Source organism: Carassius gibelio, chromosome A16, assembly GCF_023724105.1.
Source record: "Carassius gibelio isolate Cgi1373 ecotype wild population from Czech Republic chromosome A16, carGib1.2-hapl.c, whole genome shotgun sequence".
NCBI classification, from domain to species: domain Eukaryota; kingdom Metazoa; phylum Chordata; class Actinopteri; order Cypriniformes; family Cyprinidae; genus Carassius; species Carassius gibelio.
The window spans coordinates 17,344,301-17,367,955 of record NC_068386.1 but is presented as its reverse complement, the minus strand read 5'-3'; the positions used below and the strand labels follow the sequence as shown (position 1 = coordinate 17,367,955).

Here is a 23,655-nt window from a genome sequence, read left to right as displayed (position 1 = left end):
GACAAAACTAAGAACTATACTTGTTTAACTGAGAACCTAGCATTCAGGGAACTTTACGCAAACAGACGCATACTATGAATATAACAATAAAACAAACATGCAAATATGTACCAGTTTTAAATGAACATATAATAACAGGTAAGATTCTAATAATATTTTGACCACTGAACTAAGAAATGCTCCTGGTTTCCATTTCAAAAATCTGGTCACCTTATGCGACGCTTAGAATTCAAAGCATACCAGCGAATAGTGCATTTCGGGCGTCAATCAGGGGTAAAACTCGAGCCATACTTCTGAAAGACACTTCTTATGGATATGGGTAAAACAGACAGCTGGCCCTGCTGTCACTGTGCAGCTCAGGTGTGTGGATTTCCTAGCACTCTCTCTGTTCACATCTTGCTGAAATGTGTTAATGATTTGTGTGACTGCTCTGTTAAGTGAGAGCAGAGGGTTTGCAGGGACTTGGGCGGCTCTGCATGCCGTCACGTACTCCAGACGGAGCTGCTTAACTGCGGTCTGGAGCAGCCCAGAGGAATGCCCTGCCCCTCGGAGCTCTGCAGAGGGGAGGGGAAAGCCAGCTCTGCTCAGATGGTTTCGGCACCATGAAGGGAGAGTCTGAGTCCTGGAAGAGTCTATGATGAAAGCAGTGCACCGCTTTGATTCTTTGATTTAATAGAGCCAGATCTGTTCTGTGGTTGCAGTCACCCTATGGGTTTAAAGTCAGCATGTATTTAATTCAATATATATTCTTAGATACATTGTACATAATCCATAAGAGCACATTATTTCAAAGAAAAAAAAAGTTTTTTTCTTTCTTTCATTAAATGCAAGTTGACCTGCCTCTGAAATGAGGTTCCTTTTTGGCTGACCAAATATGATTAAAAAAAAAAAAAATCTGGGAGACCTGCTTTCTTAAATATAAAGGGATCTATATTTTCATGAATTAATACCATTTACTGTATATTACATTTTTTTGCAAAGTTAAATGGACTTTTATATTGTCTTTCCCCAAAGCCCTTTTCTAAAATATAAAGGCAACTATACATGTTCATGTATAAGAATTTATAAGGCATATTAAAATGGGTGACTTAAAATAATTGTTTTCAAAGAGAATTTGACTTTTTTTACATGATATAGCCAAAACAAGAGATTTTTGTATTACTTGATAAATTGTAAGAATGGTTAATAAATGAATAACTGTAATCATCTTATTTTGATCTTTTTTTTTTTTTTTTTATAAAAATGACATCGCTGGATCTTCCGATAAACCGACAGACTTGTGTCTGGTGATTTCTCTCTGTGCTTGTTTTCATTTTTGAGTGCAATGCCCAGAATCTCAAAATCCAATCAAAAACCAGTGGATAGAACCAAGATGCTGCACTTCCATGCACGTTTTTTTTTTTTTTTTTTATCGAAATGCACTTTACAATATGGAAGATCTGTTGCTACTGCAGTTTTTTTTATTCTCTTATTTTTACTTCCACATTTTATTTTTACTTTTTTCAGCACCAACATATTTAATCTTAGTCATCCAGGATTAATCAGTAGTTTAATTGCTGAATGCTTATGTACAGACACATGCATAAGGTGACAAGACAACCAAGACTTCTTTTTAGAAAACAGTTTATTTTATCTTAAAATGTTTGTACACTCAGTATGACAATGTGCTTGCACAGTAATTACAGTGGAGTGGGGCAAGACTCCTATTTGTACATAAAAAAAAGATCCAAAGTCTTTTTACAGAGGAGGCAAAAAACAACACCCCCACCTTTAAAACCCAACCCAACATACGGAGCCGTGCCGATGGGACGGAGGACTTGGGTCTAGTCATATCCTTCTCATTCCGTTTTTCACGTCTGGTGTAATTCGACATATTTACACAAGACAACGTGGACCCCCACAGTCAAGTCTCTGCTAATGGTCTCAAAAACTAACTCTCAATATATTCACATATAAAGCAATATAATACATTTTTGAAAACAGATTTAATGCAGGTTAATAAGGTAGGGTGAGCTGATGATTAATGGCCAGAGCTTATGGGATAGTAAACCTGATCAATCCTTACGTGATGGCCACAACAATAAGCTACAAACCGCCTGGAGGGCTTCACATTTGCCTTTGCGACATGAATAAAAACATGTTAATGTAAAAACAGTGTGCAAGACCTTGATAAAATATCATTGCTACATAACCTTCCACCCGGTCGAGAGGAGATACAAAACCAGGGCAAATGGGGTTAGTTCACAGACCTGCACACTTCTATTTTGTAGTCTAAAATCCATAAAAACAATGCTGAGCTGGGCGACCCATGGCCTGTGGGTCCAACATGACTAGTTCTGTGGGTAGTTTATCTGAGATCTAATCCTTAGCGTCCGTCTTTCTCGACTACTATCAGCGAGGGATTGGATCTTTAGCAGAGCAGGCAAGCTAACAAAAAGCCCTTGGTAAAAACTACAGTAATGGAGTGGGGTGGCAACGGAAAAGGATTTAATGGTCCACTTATATTTTTTTCTCCCCATTTAGAACAGAGTTTAAGACGATCCTCTACACCCAAGTGATGAGACTAGTCTTAGCGATAACTTTGAGAAGACTAAAAAGATATTGGAAAGAGTCTGAGTAGCACCCTTGGTTTGCGTCCTCCGCGCTTCATACCGCAGCAGTTTATCCCATCCTAAAACCGTCCCCTGTGCGGGACAGCTCAAGCAACGCCCCCTCCCAGAGCAGCATTTAGGTAATGGTTAGAAGGTCAGTAGAACAAAACAACAGGACTCGAGCTTGAGCTGCCCTGTTCTGACGCACCAAAACTGTTCAGGCCTGAGGCGTTCAGTTGGAAAGAGCTGCCAGGAGGCTCCTGGGTTTGCTTCAGGCCAGTTAGTCCAGCTCGGTGTCCTCCTTGGGCCGGTACAGAGTGCCAAACTTCTGCATGTACTTCTTGATGTACTCCTTGGTCTTGTGTTTGACGTTCTCGTTGCATTCAAGATCTTCAGGGTTCTTGCAAGACTTCAGTTCCTTGTTCATCACCCCATGAGTCAGCTGTGAGCAGATAGACACACACACACACACCAAGGTTTAAAGATGCAGCAACAATGACATCATAACAAAAGACTTCAGTGACGATGCATTACAAAAACAAAGGTTTCTCCCGTTTAAAGGACCACATATAATGCAAAGTGGATTGAACCAAGACCCCATCTTACATTCTTTGGTCTCTACTACCATTATATAGTTTTAATAAACATGAAAGAAGAAAAAAACTAAACTGTGTGACCCAAAGATGTCTATCTACATGCATATGGATGTACGTGCTTTATCTAGTTCCTGTGGCTCAGTGGCAGAGCATTGGGTTAGCAGCGCAAAAGGTTGTGGGTTCAATTCCCAGAGAACACATATACTACTGTTCAAAATATGTATTGCCTGAATGCACTGGAAGTCTCTTTGGATAAACGCGTCTGCTAAATTCATAAATGTAATTTAAATCTATATAGCATCTGAGCATTCAACAAGATTTTATAAAACAATATAAGATCTAATAATATATATCCTTGTCCGGTTTTAAAGGAATACACGATACCTTTCTAGCGAGATGTTTGAAGTCTTCTGTGTTAATGATACGGCCCAGCTTGCAGTCTGGCTTGCGGTACGGATTAAGGCATTGCACAATGAACTGTGACATCTGAAAAGATAAGCAGGAGAAACTGAACAGTTAGACGAGTCGGACACACGTGAGCTACCGCTGTTATTATTTGGTAGAAAACCCAAGAGAATCTAAAGCTCACCTCCTTGCGGAAGACTTCTTTGCTTTTTTTGGCCAGCTCACTGGAAGTGTCTGCCTCGGCGGTCTTTGTAGAGAACTGTGCAAAGAGGGTCAAAAAAAAAAAAAACAATGCATGAAAAAACATACTGTGAATATTGTCAGTTTATTTGACCTATTACTCATGTAAGATTATATAATCTAGAGACTGTTTAAATATTCCTTTCCAAAATATACAAGGGAGTCTAAATTCTACAATGAACAACATTAAACACAGCAACCCCCTTCAGAGTCCCCTTAGGCAGCCGATATGACATGAACAAGACATTATGTTGAATCAATGCCAAGACTGTCGATACTCTTTGTCCCAAGGTCCCAGAAAGAAACCCAAAGGCCAAACCAGTGCACATTAGAGATAATGCAAACATACTGACAACAGACAATAAAACCCTTTGGTAACAAAATCTGTTCAAAGTTTAATAGTCAACATATTTGGAAGTCTAAAATGGAAGGGCGACTGTTGAGAAGACAAAAGAGATTCTGCACAGTTCGACATCCAAACGAGAAAGCGCACATTAAATGAGTGCCGTTTCAACAGCTGGGTTTGATTAGCATCAAAGAGAGCCAGAGAAAACACCAGCAAAACCCTGAGAGAGAGAATTAGGCAGAGAGAGAAAGAAAGAAAGAAAGAAACACATGGGAGTGAGGATCAAGATGGTTATGACATGTCTTTAAAAGACTGTTTTCTGTAACTTGCTTTTGACTTCATGTTTTGATTCGGATTGGCCCGGTCAGACCTTTCGTATATTTGCATCAGATGATTCTTCTTAAAAACCAATGCCTTTTAAACACTGAGGCAGAATTAAGTGGTCTAAGTGTTTTCCGCCGAACTTCAAATAGCTTTTCTCTATGTGGATGAGCCCCAGCTGCGAACCCTTCCATCGTAGATGCTTGGAACAACATCGTCAGTTATCCAGAGAGGCTGGGACAGTCTCAGGCCCTACATGTGTGTACCAAAGTGAACTCTAGAATAGAGACTGTTTAAAGTTCCAGTGCTTTTATACTAAATCAATCAAAAACAAACAAAAATGTTCACACTATTTAGTACTTAATACTGTCTAAAAGGCAGCCGCTTCAAACTCTGACACATGTATGTGTTTAAAAAAAATAAAATGAATACTGTATGTCTAATCGGAACAAACGCATCTAATCTTAAAATAAATCTATTACATATGAATTAGAGGTTGTGTTAAACTGATTTACTATAAAAACAATAAAGAGATCACTGTGCCGATATTAGCAAAATCTATACACTGAACGTCTCATGTAACATTCTTAGTCTTTTCATGTTGTAACTTTGCTAATATTAATATGAATAAAAGAAATATTGAGCATTCATTCTACACATTCGTATCATTTTACATTGTGAACTTAAGAGAGAGAGAGAAGAAAAGTCTCAAAAACCTTCAGAAATGCTTTTGTGTGACCTTTTCTCCACTCCCATCTTGACCTTTTTTTTGTTACTGTACCTTTAAGAGTTTTATATTCCAATGACTTCTGTTAATAACTTCGTTGCATCTAAAATCAGTAGCAAATATCCCAGAAAGTTACTGGTCTAATGCGTAAAGGTGGTACCATCAACTCTGAGGCAATTTCTGAATTATCAGTTTTTGCTTTGATTTTCATAAATGGCCAGGGTTAAAGTTGTATATTAAGAAGCACAACTGCAGTCCTTCGAAGTGAATGTTGATAAAAGTCCTATGATATTCCCCCCAGCATACGGAATGGTTAAATACCTTTGAAGGATTTTCATCGTACGTGGGCGTCCCGAGATCCATCTCGGCCTCGTGTTCTACACTGGCTTCCTCCGTAGTCCCATCCCAGCTGGGAGGATCCCACTGTGTTTGCCTGAACGAGGAAGCGCATTTCATCATGTACTTCTAGTGAAGCCATTACAATAGGACAAAAGCAGACATGCCCTGGCGGGAATATCTTCATCATTAGATCAGTCTACGCTGATGTCATCAAGCTTAAATGATTAAAAGGAGGTTTCATTCTGGCTCCCCCTTTCTGTTTTAATGCCAAACAGATTGCTCGTTTAATAAGGACCATACATACCTGGTGATGATGTGATAGTAATAGATTCTGCCCTCCGGGTCTCGAGCCACTTTCCATCCGGGAGGCAGGATAATGGTTTTAGGTTTGGGAGGGGAAGGGGGCGGCAGATCAATGATGCTGTTGGGTACGATCATTTCCTGCGGTGGATCACAGTGCAGGAGAGGTTAGTCGGCATGTTTAGGGTTACTGGAACTATGTCGTCTATAAAATACTAATTACAAGCAGTCTAGCAGGAACTAGAAAAAAAAGGTGTGTGAGAGAGAGAGAGAGAGAGAGAGAGAGAGTGACAGCACCCTCAGCTGGTGAAAGGCCTGGGTTACATACCTGTTGAACTGTCTGAGATGTGACGATGGTGGTGACTGTGCCTCCCTGCTGCACAACAACACCCTGCTGATGACCCGTGTACACCTGCTGCCCATGTAGGTAACTGCCAGCTGGATCAGTGTATGTCTGCACACAAATACAAGCATAATGCTAAGCAGGCATCATTATACTACTTCAGAACTAAGTGTTCACTCTTTAAAAAAAAAAAAAACACAGCATAATGATTACATGAACAGGTTATGCACTGAGCAGACATTGGGTGTAGATACTGCTTGAGAGTCGGTGACACTAATGTGTGACAGCTATTGCCTTCATATCTCACAGCAATAGTCCCATATAAGGTCAGAATGTTTAAAAATACTTCAATTGATTTTTCACAATAAGATCAATAACACTGATTTAAAAAAACAGATGGACTTTTGCAGAACTAGTTTTTCCTACCCAGAACATTTTTTTTTTTTTTTTGGGAAACGCACTGTGATTAAAAAGAGAAATAAAATGCGTCACTTAAAATTTTTATGAAGGCATCACAATATGTATAAAAATGGATAGTCACTGTACGATTAGCTAAATATTTTTTTTTACATTTGTAAATGTCTCGTTTGCTATCATTTTATAAAACTGCACTGCAAGTATCTTAGGGCTGTCAAAATGGCTACATATCTAAACAAATAATTACTCAAACATTATGCTTTGAAAAAACATGCATTGATAATATTTTTGCTCAATGCACAAAAGCATTTCTTCACCCTAACTGAAATTATTTTAACTGTGCATTTTAAATTGATTTAAATTTATAATATTTAAACAACTATAATCAAAACAGCATTATGTATGAATTATGTAAACGTTTATGCATGACAGAAACGCAACATTGATAGATTTACCTCTAGAAAATGTGCGAAATGTGTTCTGTGTAAGTTTTGACGTAAATAAGATCTCCGCATTGATGTTCTCTTTTCCCGCAATAAGTGGCTAGTGGTAGTGGCTTCAACTGGATAGGCTAACAAAAAAATATTAAAATGCAATTACACTTACATTGTCATTGCATCTTGTGTGCTGCCTCCTTAAAGCACACCTAGAATTCGAATGGAACGTTCTTGCATTCGAATGTGGATTTTTAATTTAAAGGAATATTCCAAATTTCATTTTTTTTTTTTTTTTTTTTGAAAGCCCTAACGTATACCACAGTCTACATATCTGCACTCAAAACCTTTTATCAGTTAACTACTTTGTGAGAATATAGTGAGAATGAGGACTGAGAGGAAAGTATTGGTGTATGACCTGTATGACAGGAGTGCTGGTTTGTGGGTAGCCAGCAGGAATGCTATAGATGGTCTGGCAGGGCTGGCCCTGATAGTAGATGGCAGTCTGAGGCTGTGCCGTGGTGGAGTATTGCTGGGTCGGTTGTGTCTGTACCGTGACCGCTTGCTGGGTGTTGGGGTCCCAGAGCGTTGTGTAGCCCTGCTGACCCTGGATCTGTGGGCTGGCTGTTTGCGCAGGCACCGACAGGACAGTCACGCTCGGGTCCTGTGCTGGCACATCAGGCTGGACAAACTGCTGAGTCTGTGTGTCAGAGGAAAGCTCCAGAGAGGCAGGGATGTGTGCCAAACTGGAGGCAGGTCCGGCCTGGGTGGTGGTGGAAGAGGGTGAAGCTAGACTGAGATCTGAAATGATGGACTGAGTAGGTGTTTGTTCGAATGTACCAGGAGCCGGGGTAACACAAAGAGGCTCTACAGCAGGTGTGGGCAGGAGCACTTTTCCTGCATTGGGATTGGTGGGATCCACGTAGGTCTGGATAGGGTATCCAGGCGGGTAGGTCATGAAGTTTGGACTGGAGGTGTAGGCCAGAGGGTTAAATACAAGAGTCTGTAATTGCTGCTGCTGCTGTTGTTGCTGTTGTTGTTGTTGTTTCTGGGCCTCCCGTTGAGCCACTTCCTGCTCGAAGAGCTTTCGTCGTTCCTCAGTAGACAGCTTGTTACGAGACTCTTTGGTGTTGAGTTTCTTTTTGCTGCTGGCCTGCTCATATCTACAGAAAATACAGTAACCACACTTTGAACATGTAAATCTATCGCGTATTTTGATCAGAAATGATAATTGGTTCATGTTGTTCCAAGGACCAGGGACGAGTTTGGAACATGAGGATGATTAAATAATTACATTATTGTATGTATTAATTTTATTGTATCTTAAATCTTACCGGTCTTCATTTCTGCGGCCCCTCTCATAAGCTGAAGGCGGCAGAGGGGAGGTGGAGCCTCGTCGCCGTTTTCTATCTGCACTGCGAAGAGTTGATCTCTCTCCATCCCTCTCCCGGTCCCGCTCTCGCTCGCGGTCACGGTCCCAGTCTCGTTCACGCTCCCAGTCTCTGTCCCGGTCTCGATCCCGATCACGCTCCTTCTCTCTTTCTCGCTCTCTCTCTCGACTGCTTGAAGGTGTGCGAGGGGTCATCAGGGCTTCTCGATCACGACTGCGATCTAAAACAAAAGGATGGATCAGGGTTTATTACAAAAAAAGAATGAAATGTTTAAAATTGAACTGGGTAGAAGTATCAACCTACCACTTGACTCTTTTTCAACCTGGCTCTTCTTTGGTATCCTGTAAACCTCCTGAGAGGGCAAAAAAAAAAAAAAAAAAAAAAAAAAACAGCTTGTTTATTTGTTATCCAACATGATCTTTTCTTTAAATGCACATTTACTTGTAAAAAGTGATTCACATGTACAGTTAAGCCCAAAGTATACTTCAGTTTTTATGTGTATGTGTGTAAAGCTGAATGCATAGTCTTTCAGGTATACTCCATTTGATGAACATGCATTGGAAAGTTTTATTTGTTCAATGTATGCACACATTTCTACTCTAAAGTTATGGACAACAAAAACGTTTCAAAAAAATTTCCATCTCCACTAATTTGTTGTTGCATCCCTTTCATTTCTTTTACAGTTTACATCACCCACATGGTAAGCATAAAGATAGTTTGGGCTTTACTAGTATTGGTTTTGGGTTAAAAGTTTACCCAAAAATTTTAATTCGGTCATTAATTACTCACCCTCATGTCGTTTCAAACCTGTAAGACCATTGTTCATCTTCAGAACACAAATTACGATATATTTTTTATTGTATCAGAGCTTTCTGACGCTGCATATATAGCAACGCAACTACCGTGTTCAAGGCTCAGAACAGTGGTAAGGACATTGTTAAAATAGTCCGTGTGACATCATTAATAAAGCCGTTATTTTTGTGTTTTTTTCCATGCAAAAACTATTCTCGTAGCTTCATAAAAATAAGGTTGAACCAAGTGCTGGGCAAAATACCGGTCCAAATGGTAAACTGGTTTGGATTACGCAACCGGTATGAATTTTAAAAAATACCGGTATTGCAAGTGCCGAAGCAACTTAGACAGCATTGTGAATTAAGAGTTTTAACTTAACCTGCAAAGATCGGCTTCATATTATTGTTGTTTCACATTCACAACACGTTAAAACATCACACTCTTACTTGCTCTGGACAAACGGTGTATCATTTGAAAGATTAAATACTCCAGCTTTGATATCTGATCACTGTTTATGATAAAATTCGGTTTATGGTTGCAGTGAAGTGGTTTCTTAATTTATGTCTGGAGTGCAAAATAATAAATGGTAATGTGTGATATTTTGAATTGAATAGCAACACCCATTCATATTCAGTCATATCTGATGTGGTTTATATGTGTGAACAGCGTCCTGTTTTTGCTTTAAATTGTAAATCTATGTTATCTAATTTTAATCAAAAACTGCTCATGCAGCATCTGTGTTTGGATAGTGATTCATTCGTATTCATGTTAAGGCACAGTCAGGTCAGAAAAACCTTATTAGAGATTTTTGCACCAGTTGAACAACTGATGTCACATGTACTATTTCAATGATGTATTAATAAGCTCTTGGATTTCATTAAAAATATCTTAATTTGTGTTCTGAAGATGAACAAAGGTCTTACGGGTTTGGAACGACATGAGGGTGAGTAATTAATGACAAAATTATAGCCTTGCCTTCAAGTCTTTCCAACTGTCCAGCAGCCGGGCGGCCATATCACTGATATCAGAAGCCCGAACTTGTGGCTCCTGACTGCGCTCGCTTTCGACATCAGAAACCCCTTCCTCCTCATCTTGAGAGGGCGTCCCCACTGCAGCGCCCTCTGCTGGAACAGCCACAATAGCCAGCGCAGATGCATCAGCAGAACCAGCGGCTACAGCAGCCTCTGATGATGCATTTTCAGTAGAAACAGCAGCAGATTCAGTTGGAGTGGATTCCACAGAGGCGGATGGAGATTCGGTGGGTGTGCTCTCTATGGCAACAGCTGTGGATTCAGAGGATACACTCTCCATTATGTTTTCTGACGGTTGCGTGGGTGTGATTTCTTCAGTACTGAACCTTGCATTCTCCTCGGAGCTGCATTGCTCAGAAGATGGGTTTTCCACCTGGGTCTCATTTATGGGAGCTTCCACTTCAGCAACTACATCATTACTAATGTCTGCTGCAGATGTGGTGTCGGTGACTGATGACGCATCTGTGACTGAAGGGGCATCTTCAACTGTTGCTGACTCTGGCTGGGACTCTGATGGCTCCTCACTCTTGGTCTCTTCCACAATCTTCTCGTCCTCCAGTTGTTCTTCAGGCTTAACTAGGGTTTTTTCTTCAGGTTCTTGTGTTTCAAGTGTCTCTCCTTCACTTCCAGTGACCTCTGGTGTTGAATGTGTGACTTCTTCAGTTTCAGGGGGCTCCTGTTTTAATTCGGGCTCAAGCTCAGCCTGACTCTCAGAAGGCGCTTCACAGTTTTCTACTTTTTCCTCCGTTTCAATTGTGGTTCCCAACTGTGAAGGCTCATCTTCTATCTCTTCCTCTTCCTCGTCTTCCTCTTCTTTCCCATCCGAAGCTTTACTAGCATCGGACAGGGCACTGTCCAGACTGTTCTCACTGATAATCTTCAACCTACGGTAGACTGCTCGCTTGGGAGTGTCCCCATCCAGCTCAGTAGCCAGCTTGGCTGGGGGTCCATCAGGGGTGTTGAGGGGCGTTTGGGCACGTGAGGTGCTCTCACTGGAGTAGCCATCCTGTTCTGCTGGTTGGCTGAGGGGCCGGCTTTGAGCCCATCGCTGGATAAACTGCAGCACTCGGCTCTCCTCAAGCATGTTTTTTGTTGAGATGGGAAGCACTGCCAGAGCCTTCATTATCTACGAATTTCACACACAAAAAAAATTGCTTTAAGAGACAGCATACTAAATTTTAGCTACATACAGCCTTATCATAATTATGTTACATTTACTAAAATATCAGACCGCTATGAATTTCTGGATTTTGCTTGAGGAAAATGGCTAATTTGTTTGGTGATCTGCTCTTTGATTCCCCCTTTACTCTGTGTGTGTGTTTGTTTTAAACTCTTACCTCCAGCTGTAGTTTAATGTTGTTTAAAGAATTGCTCTTAGCCTCAGAAAGTTCAACCATAAATATCCACAGCAGCGAGAGGCCGTGGTGATCCAAAAACTGCTTCAGGCACAAGGGATTCTGGGTATTCTGCACAGACATGCAAAAAACTCAGTATGACCGGTTTTCAGTCATTTTTAAATGCTTAACCCCAAACCACAAACATGCAGTAGTATGTCCTCTAGCACTGCAATGCCGTGCAATAAATCCAACTCATTTCAATGTGACGGTGTTGCAATATACCTGGATGAGTTTAAGGCAGGTGAGTCGCTGCTCCATCGTCTCCACTCGCACCATGAGTCTGCAGAGCGAGATCACATCCTTCTCTCCAGACAAGCCTTCTCCATTTTCCTGCAGAGCCTCCAGCTCCTCGTCCAACTGCAGAACAATGTCAACCAGTTTCGATACCAGCAGCAACACAGGAGAAATCTTTCTTTGATCGCGATCGAACGGTGACCATGGCAAAAACTCACTTCTAATGTATCATGTATCAGGAGGATGTTTCTACATTTTGTTTGCTTTCTTAGTGCAGGTCTGTGCCAGAGATGAAGAGTGCTAGTTCAAACAAGCCATAAAAACCTCAAAATGCGAATATATGGCGAATATATTAGCCATGTTTTTTTTGTAGACTGGAACAAGCCCTGAAAGTGCAATTAACATGCAAGCGAGAACAAAGCTGATCCAATTCAGCCACAAGAACATTGCTTTGGTACTGCTACTTTAAGATAACACTTTGCTACAATGGTTTGAAAATCTGGCAGGCCATGTATTATTTGTGTCCGGCGTTAGCACATAATTGTTCAAGCGCAAACGTAGACTAAATGAAACCAGTGAAACATGATATCAGAGTCATGGACTTGACATGCAAAACATTCACAGTCACTGATTGGATTTATTCTGCCTTTCTCTTGTTATTTCCAGTAGCTGGATGAAACACAATAATTGGGCCCTCTTGCTCACCGTGGTAAGCGCACTGTCAGTGTCTTTCTTCCGTGAGCGGTCCCTCTGTTTCTTCCCACCTGCTGCTCGGACACTAACCCGAGTCTCTCCACCAATTAAACCTCGACAGCTAGGAGCTCCACAGAAACACTTCTGGGCCTCTTTACTGGTGGACAAAGGAAGAAAGATGTGATATTACGATCATCATGTATGCTGAGTTGTATTTGAAGAAAAAACAAGACTATGCATGAAAGGAAATGACTGGATCTTTTACCCGTATCTTTGGAACTGATAATCAAAAGTGAGTTCTGTTCCAGCGGTCACAGCTTTGGTGGTGAAGAAGCCAACTCGGAGCTGACCATTTACAGTCCACTGCAAAGGGTGCGAGGGATTAGAAATGCAAAGTAAGATTTTACATAGAAATCAAAGACTCTAAGTTCCTGAAGCACCTATTCCTACATAGGCAAAAAAAAAATGCATGGAGAAATGCAATCAGATGCATTACGTTGTAGAACAAAATGTGGCCGAAAAACCTTTCACTGCAGTTGACCTCCGTAATGGACTATTTGGTTGTTAGACAGAAGAGTCAGCAATTTTGACTCACTCTCCTTGATAACATCACACCAACAATCACATTAACATCTTCTATTGTTGCCCTGAAGTTGAGGTGGTGCTGCGCAGCGGCCTTTCTGAACAACATACTGGAACTGGAAGAACTATGCAAGTATACTGTACAACAATCCAGCTCAAGCTCTTATGATAATGAAGAGTAGGATTTGTGTCGGGGTAAAGTGAGTACAAGAATATATTAAAAAGTGCACTTACTTTCTGAGTTTCACAGTTGGGTTCACAGCTGTGATTCATGAAACGGGAACAGTTTCCTTTCAAAGTAGCATCGATTATCTGCAGACATAATAGAGACATAGGATCTTGTGGTTTTTTTAAACCTAGCTTAGTTCATAAAAGTCAGCAACACTCGTTAGCTCATTTCTGCGCTAATTCCACAGACTCACCTCATTATTTTTCAAAGCCATGAAATAATAGTGAATGTTCTTGCTCCGTGCATACTCCTTCACACGTGCCTTAAATTCCCGATGATCCAAAACTTCTCCACAGTATTCTAAAACAAAGTCATTCCTGAAAAAAAAAAAAACTGGTTACTTAACATAAAATAAATAATGAATGTGTAATAAGCACTTGCTTACTGAAGCAAATAGTACTTACGGCTGTAGGTCTTTGGCTGCTCTTAAGCCCCAGCCTTTGCTCTCAGTCAAAATTACCTCAAAGTCTGCATGCTGCTTCATTTGAAATCGCCTATTGGAGCAGTATGCTCCATTTAAACACCGGGAAGAGCTGGAAGAACAAGAAAAAGAAAATAAAAATTTTGCCCTCGATGATTTATTGCAAATTACTGTAATTTGCCAGTTATATAAACTCAGCAAGTAACATAAACATGATAACTAAAGTCTCTAACTACAGATTATCTCGGTTATAAGGCGAATACTATGATGTAGTAGCAGGACATTTACCACTCGATCATCAGCAAGCGATTGAGGCAATCCTCCCCACATGCCATCATTCCTCGGGCGCGCTCTTCCCTTGAGAGGATAGCACACTCACACTGCATTCGCTTGATGTCTCGATGAGACTTATTCTTCTTGCTGTAAAGACGGAGAACAGATTGCATGGGCTTTATGAAAGATCAAATTAAGATTGACAAATGAACATTTAGAAATAAGTTAATTAAAAAAAGCAGAGCATGGCACCGTCAGTGCAAAGAAGGTGAATTCAATCGCCAGGCATAAAAACGTATTCTTACCGTTCGGTCAGATACACATTTTCTTCAATGAGGTCGAAGTAAGGTGGCATTTTTTTCTGCTTTGCCTTTTCCCTCCACACAGCTGGATCCAGGAACTCTTTTCGACTCAGCAGTGGGCGCTCCACCTTACAATCTTTCAAAACCCTTGAGCTCTCATCCAAACACTCCTTCTTACTGGTCAGACCGGCCTCTGCCTCATTATCCGATTCCGATTCAAACTCAGGACGTCTCTTCTTAGGTGGACCCCTTCCTCGATGAGGCTTTTGGTTGTCTTCTCTAGGAGCTTCCGAGGTGATCTGGCTTTCTGTGGTGAAGCTGCAATTGCTACTTATCTCATGGGCTTGAACAAATGTGGATGATCCTGGAAGATGAGCAGAGAGGATGGATCCCTGTTTGATCCCTACTACCCTGTCATCATCATGATCATTGGTCAGAGAGTCTGGGTGGATCTGGTTAACTGAATCATGATACTGAAAAGGCACATGTGCGTTGACTGGTCTGATGGTTTTAGAGATGTCAGGCTGAGCCAATGGACCTGGTGTGTGACCACCATCAAACAGAGCAATTCCTGGTTGAGGCAGGTGTTCAGTGCCATGACTGCTGTCCGGTTGCTGAAATGTGGTGCTGGGCTGTTCTGACTGGTTGAAGTCCCAGGCTAAGCCATAATTCTTCCCATTGTTTAAGTCATTGGAGTCCCCATAGTGCTGCTTTCCTCCTTTCCTTCCATTCCAGCTATCTGGTCTATCATGGTATTGATGGTGATCCGATTCAGGTCGCATACAAGTCTTTTCAAAACTCTGAAGTGATGCTTGGTTTATCTGAACACTATTTGGTCTTTCTTGGGCACTCCAGTTCTTGTCCACACGAGCACTGGTAGCCTCCGAGTGGCTGGTGCTGTCAACCATGTTGCTTTGTGATTGGTAGGAGACACATTTAATATCTGGACTTAACATTCTAGCTTGTGCACTGGCCTTAAAAAGTGCTGATGATTCCTCAAGCTTTGACTGATTGTTATAGCCATAACCAAATTCCCTATTAATGCTTTCAATCGTTTCAATCGGTTGCTGTCCAGAAAACCCTGAGGACCCGGGAGACGGTTCCGTCAAGTCATTTGTCTCAAGAGCAAGGGTTGAATTTTTTGGCACAACCACCACAGAGTGCAGCCGCTTTAAAGAAACATGCGCATCATCTGAATCAGAGTCCGATTCTTCGCTCTCACTGTCCTCACTGTGGCATTTACCATCATTGTTTAAGGAATCGGGGTCTTGAGTTTCAGGCTTTAGTTTGTCTAAGTTGATTTTGTCTTTACTACCAGAACTGCAATTAAGGGGAGGATCACTAACAACAGGGGCACTTGCTGTTTGAGGAAGTTCAACAGTCTGATTTAGAAGTTCACAATGAGTATGTTGGGTTGCAAGGTCAGATGTACGAGGACTAACTTTTTGGTGAGATTCAGCTGAGGTTGTCGCTTGTTTTTGTCCTTCTACAGATGGTACTTCAGAGTCCCGTTTCGGTGTGCAGGATTCATCAGGGGTAGTATCATTGTCGAACTCTATTCTTTTTACCGAAATGACCATTTTCATATCTGGATTCACTATTTTCATAGGGCTTTGATTTTCTGAAGTGGCTTGACCAACAATATCCCATCTGGATTTTTTAGAACTACCATCCTTTTTCCAAATCCCACTAATGGGTTGTTCAGGATTCCCATAATGCTGCTCAGAATCTTTCTCACAGAGTTGAGCACTGGCTTTACTACTGATTGGTGAAAGCCCATCTAATTTAGTGTTTAATTTAAAGCATCCTCCAGGTGGTAATTCTTTCACAGAAAGAGGGTCTGCCAGTGATCCTACTGAATCCTGATCTGGAGTGTGGCCTAAACAAAATGAGTCCATCAGTCCTTCTGCCAGAGCTGTACTTTGGATTGGAATCTCATTTTTAATTCCAGGTTCATCAGTGGAACTTTTTACTTCAAGAGTTCTATTTGTTGTGGAAGTGGATTCCTTCAGTCTATCAGTTTTCTTGGGACTCTCAGGAACATCTGTGCACTTTTCCTCTTGGTTTCGCGGTTGATGCTCAGTTTGTTGATTTGTTTTGAACAAATTATCGTTGTGCGTTGCTTCATGCATCTGTTCAGAAATGCATTTAGATTTAGGCGGAGTAGAGCTGTCATTAATGTTGCTATATTCCTTCTGAGGAGTAACTGGGTTGGGGGTTAACTGTGACTGCTTTGTATTATTACTTAACCTTTCTTTTGATTGTCTCTCTGTTCCAGTTACATTATTTAAATTCTTGTGATCTGCTGAATCAGTGTTTTTGGAAGACGAAGTCCCAGACACAGATGACCTGTCTGAACCTTGTAGCTGACGTTTTTTTCTGTGCTCCTCATCAGAGTCAGAGCTGTTTTTATGGACCTTTTTCTCAGATGCTCGGCATGAGGTAGCTGGGTTAGAATTTGAGGTTTTAGCATTAACCTCAGATTTTGAGTGGGAACTGGATTTCCTATGAACTGCTTCTGCATCGGGAGAGCTCTTTCTATTGGATTCAGAGTCTTTCGCTTTTAAATGAGATCGCTCTGATTTTGAATGCTGTGTTCTTTTGTCCGATTCAGATGATCGAGAACAATCTGTAGGTTTTGAGTCCCTGTGGGATCTGGTGTGAGTGGATGATTTTGAGTCTTTTTGTGAGCTAGAATAAGTGGAGGATCGACTTGAGTCACTACCTCGAGTCCTTGTCCGCCGGTGGTCATCCTCCGAGTCAGAACTGTCACGAGACCTGCCATCGGCTCGTGAACGTGAGCTTCTCCTTTCACGATGAGGAGAACTTCTATGAGACCTCCGCTCAGAATCATGATAATGTGACCTATCTGACCTTGACTGTCTCTCACTCCTGGATCTTTCAGACCTGGAATATGAACTAGTTCGACAACCGCGAGATCTAGACCGTGACCGACTTTTGGTCCTTCTTCTGTCTCTGTCAGAACGAGAAGATCTTGATGATGTGTGCCTGGAGTCACGTTCAGATTTTGCACGACTCAACCCCTTTTCATCTTCTTTCCTATCAGGCCTGGATTTTTCTAACTCCTTCGTTTTGGAATTAGAGGATGTTTTTGCTTCGTTACTCTGGCATTCAGATTTAATCTTATTTTTGAGGTCACTAGACTTATGGCTAGATGATGTTCGGATTGAATCCCCATCAGACTCCGAACCTGGAAGCGTGCTATCTGATCGGGGCTGGGATTTTCTGTTTTCCTCACGCTCAGAAATAATGGAAGAATCCAAATCTCCCTTCCCAATATGGGAAGAAACAGGACCTTTAAGGCATGAGTCTAATTTCTCCTGAGGGATTTCCTCTTTGATAACTTTTTCAGAGGATCTGTCAGTGACGGAGTTTGTGTGACACTGCTGCAATGAGGTTTCAGTTTCAACCTTGGCTGAAGAACTAATTTTCTCTGACTCAGATAGGACTATTGGCTCCGAAATCTCTGCTGAGGCAGTGCTGACAATGGAGTTATCCTCAACAACAGTAACGCTGAGAATCTGTTTCTTAAAATGCAATTTTCCAAGAACATGTTTTGATTTGGGAGGGAAGGATACTGGGGCGGGTGCTGTCTGGGTCTCCACAACTGCTGTAGTATTTGTATCCACATTTTTGGATTCATCACTCTGTCCTGCTAGATCTGGAGTAGGTACTGGTCCAGCTTGCAGTGCAGAAGAATGTTCACTTGCAGATGTCTCCGGGCTCGCTGGGGCTAGAAATACATTTTGACGTGTTTTCTTTATCTGTGTGAAGCTGAAGGAGACCTTTTGTCGACCCTGTTCCTCAAGGTTTACCTTCGCTTTGGTTCCTTTAGGCAGAAGATGGTTTGTCAATATGACCCTAGGCGCAAGGCCTTTGAATATAACTTGCTTCGGGAGGTTTTCAACCTTGATCTAGTGATATAAAAAAAATATAATAAAATTAGTATTTTATGTGTATGTACACAACATGTTTCGTGTTATGTGCATTTAACTGAAACAAAAATATATGAATTATACACTTACCGAACAATCTTTCACATCTTTCCTGTTGTCACAGAAGAATAGCATGAAAGGAAAAAGCAGAACATTGGTCTAGTCAATTTAAAATCTCATTACAAGGCAAATTAAAAACCTGCTTTGAAAAAAAACACCACTCTTTCATCCAACAGCTAAGGACTAATAGTTAAAAATAGTCTATGAAACACAATATAGCCCAAGTACAAATGGACTTACTATTTTTGAAGTCACTTCATATAATAAACAATTGACACACTGTCAAAAATAAATAAGCTGACTGTTTGCTAGTTCCAATGAAACCTAAATGAAGCTACCAAGCAACAACTAGGTTACATGTTCCTCTGAGACTCCTTTTCTTCATCTAACCTTAATAATGGAGTCAGTAAAATGATAGTAGGAAAATTGGAAGGGATTTCTCATGCCATTCATATCTGTTAGATAGCCAATATTTTAATCTACCATGACCCTATTTAATATTTTTAATCATGGCACCATCAATAATGAAGTATATAATAGAATGTTGATGTTACCCACTTTAGCCATTCTAAAGCAACAATGATACATCTAAAATTATATCACTAATGACGCTCACCAGAAGCATAAAATAAACTAAAATATCAAGCATGTGAAATCACATTTCATGCAAAGGCTCAAATACTGAACATGCAAGAGCTGCGAAAAAAAAAAAAATAAAAAAAAAACCTTTGACCACATTCAAGTAAGTTTTTTGTTGAAAACAATTTTTCAAAACGAATAAACTGCATTGTGATAAAATGCTGTGGCATCTCACAGTTTTGTTTTAAAATAACTTTTTTTTAAGCTGCAGAGTGCAAGGTGAAATAAAAATGGCTTTTAAGTCTACATATAATATATGCAAGCACTCGGTTTATCTAAAATCCCCCAAAAGCGCAAAACCAAATTTAGCCCGGAACTGGAGAAGCAGGATTAGTATTGCAGGGAAGCATGGCTTAACATTCTTGCATACTGTCAGCTGACATAAGGAGCTAAAGATATATTGACACGTGACAAATCGGACACTGATTTTTGCAATTCAAGTTATGTTCACTGAAGCTCAATTGAAGAACACTACTGCAAAGAACACTACTCTGTTCCAAAAACAGCCAAAAGTGAAAGCTGTTTAACATTTTGCTGGGAGTTTAAGCAAATGCTATATTGCACCCTATTCCACTCAACAGCCATACTTGAGAGAGTACCTGAGCTCTTGATCCAACAGATCACTCATTTTGAGACAGAGCTGATGTTGAGCAGCTTGAAGGCAGCTGCAACACTGGGGCAAACCAACTCAGAGTAGTATGCTCTCTGATACGAAGTCAAACCTATGGAGAAGAGACAGAATAAATGCATTCAGGCAATGAAGGATTCCATGATACAAACATATTTGTCTACTTTATTTGTATGTTTGTCTATAGATGAAGGCTTCAGGTGTTTCATTGCTAAAAGGTGAAGACACCCCACAGACACACCACTGGAAGTGCTACATTAATTCTTATAAGACGTTTACAGTGTTTTTGCTGTTTAGGCCAGTGGCTCTCAACCAGTGGGTCACAAGTCTGTTTTGATCTGGTCGAGAACAATGTTAAAGTTGCAGTGAAACAGAGGTGGTTACAAATATTTTGTTTTTAAAAAACTGAATGTAAGAGATTATTAAAAAATAATAAAATGAAGGTGGGAACTTGCAATTCTAAATGATTGGAGAAGTCCTGCATATGCTACCAAAGAAAAGTGTTATTTTCAGTTATTTTCACCAGAACATCCAGTTATGACATTTTGATTAAAATTGCAAAGTAAAAAAAAAAAAAATGAATGGATGGATGAATGAATTGTTTACAATAAGATCTATTATATACATTAATAAAATAAATAGTGAATCTTCATGCTGAATTTCAGATGAAACCAACTGTGAGTGATGGAGGCTATAAAAGAAGTAAGCTCATCAACATTTTAAAAGGGAAACTCTTCATTTTACTAATGATGTCAAATCAAACTGCAGTATTCTGCCGTAAACTCAGCCATCATTTGAATATTATTAATATGACTTCTAGTAATACAATATTTGGCCTGGTATTTGTCTCAATTTTCAGGCTGGTAAATTGTCTCATTTATGCATACAAAATTATATTCAGCTCATATTCAGCTCACTTGTCATATTCATCATTTAGCATTTTACTTGGCTCATGCAGTTAAATTTAATATTCATTCATTTCAATGTTTGGCTTTTCAAAACACTTTTTTTAGGACAAAATATTTCACTGATAATAATAAGGCTTACATTTGGTGTGCTTTTCAAAATTTTGAAATATTCATCTGTAACGTTTGGCTTGCAGCAGCACACAGAAGTAAAGTGGAGGGACGAGCACTAATATAATCTTTTGTCAAAAAATGTGAAGGGTAAAGTCTGTGCCCTGGACACATAGCATCAGTTAGCACGCTTGATGATCTGACAAGGAGTAAAACTTGATTGTCTAGTCTATTATGTCTTAATAGTAAAAGCTTGAGAGTTTGTATTATAATAAGACGACGTGTAAGATCAGTTTGTTTGAAAAGTGGAAGAAAAAATACTGCAGATGATCTACATCGCGCATGTGGGTGACATTTTTTTGCACAACAACATAGTATTTTGTCCACAGTTGTCTCGGTTCTGTTATTGACGTGGCTGACAATAACAACACAACGTCAACAACTCAGGTTCTCTAACAGCACGGCCTTCGGTTCGTTACCATTACCTCCAGCACTGACTGTTTGGCTCATAATGGCAACGCGCTGATCCTCTGACCATGAACACCGGGGCAGCTGAAAAATTTACCTCGTGGATTTGAGGCCTACATGGAGGCCTCGCTGCATCTGATTTCACTTGTGTTTCCAGAACATATAACAAAATAAACACTGACATTACAGTATTGCCTAATAATGTTTTAAACACCCTTTGATTTTCTACCAACAACGAATATATTTTTTTATTTAAAGGAACTGTATTTTAATTTACTGATCGGTCCCTGTTTGTAGTAACTTACGTTAGTTCCCTTTGGCTAACTGCAAAGTCAACTGTCGCTCTGGCCACCTTTTGAGACGTTTATGATAAGTTTATTTATTTATATCCTTACTTATTTGTTGAGTTTAACTGGTTATCTCTCTAAAAATCTTATTTCATGGTTCGAGTTGTGGTTTTTGCTCTGAAACCCATGAAAACGGGCCACTGTTAACGGTGGGTTAGCAAGTTAGCAGCAAAAGGACTAACTAGGTAGCTCAATGGCTAACTGGTTAAAGTCTGTAGTGCATGTAGGTTCGCATTATGTAGGTTTTGTGGGCCAAAACAAACGCATAGCAGCTATAAAGTACTCACTTCTTATACTTCTCCAGTTCGGTTAAGCACTCCATCTTGTAGGACAATGATGGCAACCTCTTTCACTTGGTTTTTCCCAAACATCCAGCAGAACAGACGTCAAATCCACACGGGGCAACAAACTGCTCTCGGAAACACAATTCGTCTGGTGCTAGATAGCATACAGCTAGATCCAAACGTGTGCATTAATGCTCGGTCCACGGTGACCCAGTAAATACTCATTAAATGACTCCTCTGTACTGTTGTATCAGTACGGAGCAGGCTGTGAAAGACACCATCCTGTTTGTTTCATGGTGTAGCAGGGCTGCCTCCGATGATCTGGTGGAGTCGATGTGCGATGCACCGGTTGCGGCTCCTCCCCTCCTCTCCTCTCCTCTCCTCCTCTTCTCTCCTCTCTCTACGAGCCAGCCACAGCTCATGCCGTGAAGGAGGAGGATGGCATGCAAGAGCTGATGTCCAGAGTGACTGATGACGATCCCACCGTTTTGGGGTTATTGTTAAGCTAAGAAATCTTCCATTACAACGGAACGCGGAATACAATTATTTAGCGCGTACGACGGAGGCAGCTAAAAGCTATTTTGTAATGTATTTGGTCAGACAAAACGTTGAAAGCAAATGGGCCTTCATTGGTCTTTGGGAACTATTATCAAAGCTTTAAACTGGAAATGTGAAATACGGAGGAATTCGTAAAATAGACAGTTTGTGTATGGCAAGCCATTTTAACATTTATTTCTAAAAGACTAAAAGGTATCGGTTTTACTGTTGCTAGTCCTATAAGTAAGTAATCCAATAGTGATTTGTTAATTTCACTAAGCATTTGTTCATTTCACTAGAAACTATTCATGATATGATTACTCTCCCAATAGTGACAAATGACGTTTCAATTTTGATAGTAAAACATAGTTGTTGTTTTTTATCCATTTAATTACTTATCTCATTGAAACAGTTTAGTAAATAAAGCTTGGTTAATAATTCAAATAGTTTTGAATATCTGTTCTGTACTGACTAGTGGCAAAGGAGTATTAGTTTCTAATGAATCAAGTGAAAAGTTGAACAGGTACCCTTCGCTATTGTATTACTTAATACTAGTAATTAAAAAAAAAACTTAATTTAACTTACTACATACTGACTTTTAATACTAAAACGAATAAAATGAAAATACATAAAATAAGAATACTAGTTAATTATAAGAAAAGCTTGTGGTTTATATGGAGATAAAATCTGAATCATGACCTGTTTTAAGCTTTATAGGACTTTTATCTGAACAATAATTATATATTTTTTTTATTATTATTATAATTAACAGACATTTCTCAATCTGTTGTATTCAGCAGTATCTTAATAAAAGACTTCATTTATATACTGATATGTGTGTAGTTTTTCCACTTTCACTTTCACTTTATGAGAAGCTCTTTCAGTGTATTTGGTATAGGCAATTAAACCTGTATGGTTTTTCATTGCTCATATATGAAATATTTTAAAAAGATATTCCACTTCAATAAATTGACAAATGCTTTGCAAAGTGATGCCATAGATAGCACTAATATATAGATAATGTTTAACTAAATGTCTAATTACATGATAGCGGTTGTGTTTGTTGTTTTGTGTCGTAGACATTGCAGTCAATTTGTTTAGTTACTAATCATATATACTTGAAGGCGGTAGTGAACAGAGCCCTCTACTGTCAACTGTCAACACCCGCTAAGCCCAGCTGCACTGTGCACGCCTCTTTTGATGAATTTGTATTGAATTTGATGAATTTTTTGTAATTCTTAACATTTCTTGCTTCTGCAGGTCTGATGTGGTGTTGCTATCTTCAAATGTCTATGTCTGTCTAAACCTGATTTGTT

At 40.0% G+C, this 23,655-nt stretch overlaps 1 protein-coding gene across 1 annotated transcript; it reads right to left on the bottom strand.

The window, feature by feature from the left end:
- Window positions 1-1,606: 1,606 nt before the first annotated feature.
- On the bottom strand, window positions 1,607-22,164 carry LOC128030804 (histone-lysine N-methyltransferase SETD2). The gene is made up of 22 exons (XM_052618800.1): window positions 21,806-22,164; window positions 19,659-19,781; window positions 18,451-18,472; window positions 14,408-18,339; window positions 14,118-14,249; window positions 13,813-13,941; window positions 13,602-13,725; window positions 13,414-13,491; window positions 12,863-12,960; window positions 12,610-12,754; window positions 11,893-12,027; window positions 11,611-11,739; window positions 10,218-11,399; window positions 8,754-8,802; window positions 8,394-8,670; window positions 7,478-8,222; window positions 6,194-6,319; window positions 5,870-6,006; window positions 5,548-5,659; window positions 3,777-3,851; window positions 3,572-3,673; window positions 1,607-3,033 (listed from the first exon to the last, which is right to left on the bottom strand). The coding sequence occupies exons 2-22, from the start codon at window positions 19,685-19,687 to the stop codon at window positions 2,872-2,874; spliced, it is 7,920 nt and encodes a 2,639-aa protein (XP_052474760.1). The 5' UTR covers window positions 19,688-19,781; window positions 21,806-22,164; the 3' UTR covers window positions 1,607-2,871.
- Between the last annotated feature and the right edge of the window lie 1,491 nt (window positions 22,165-23,655).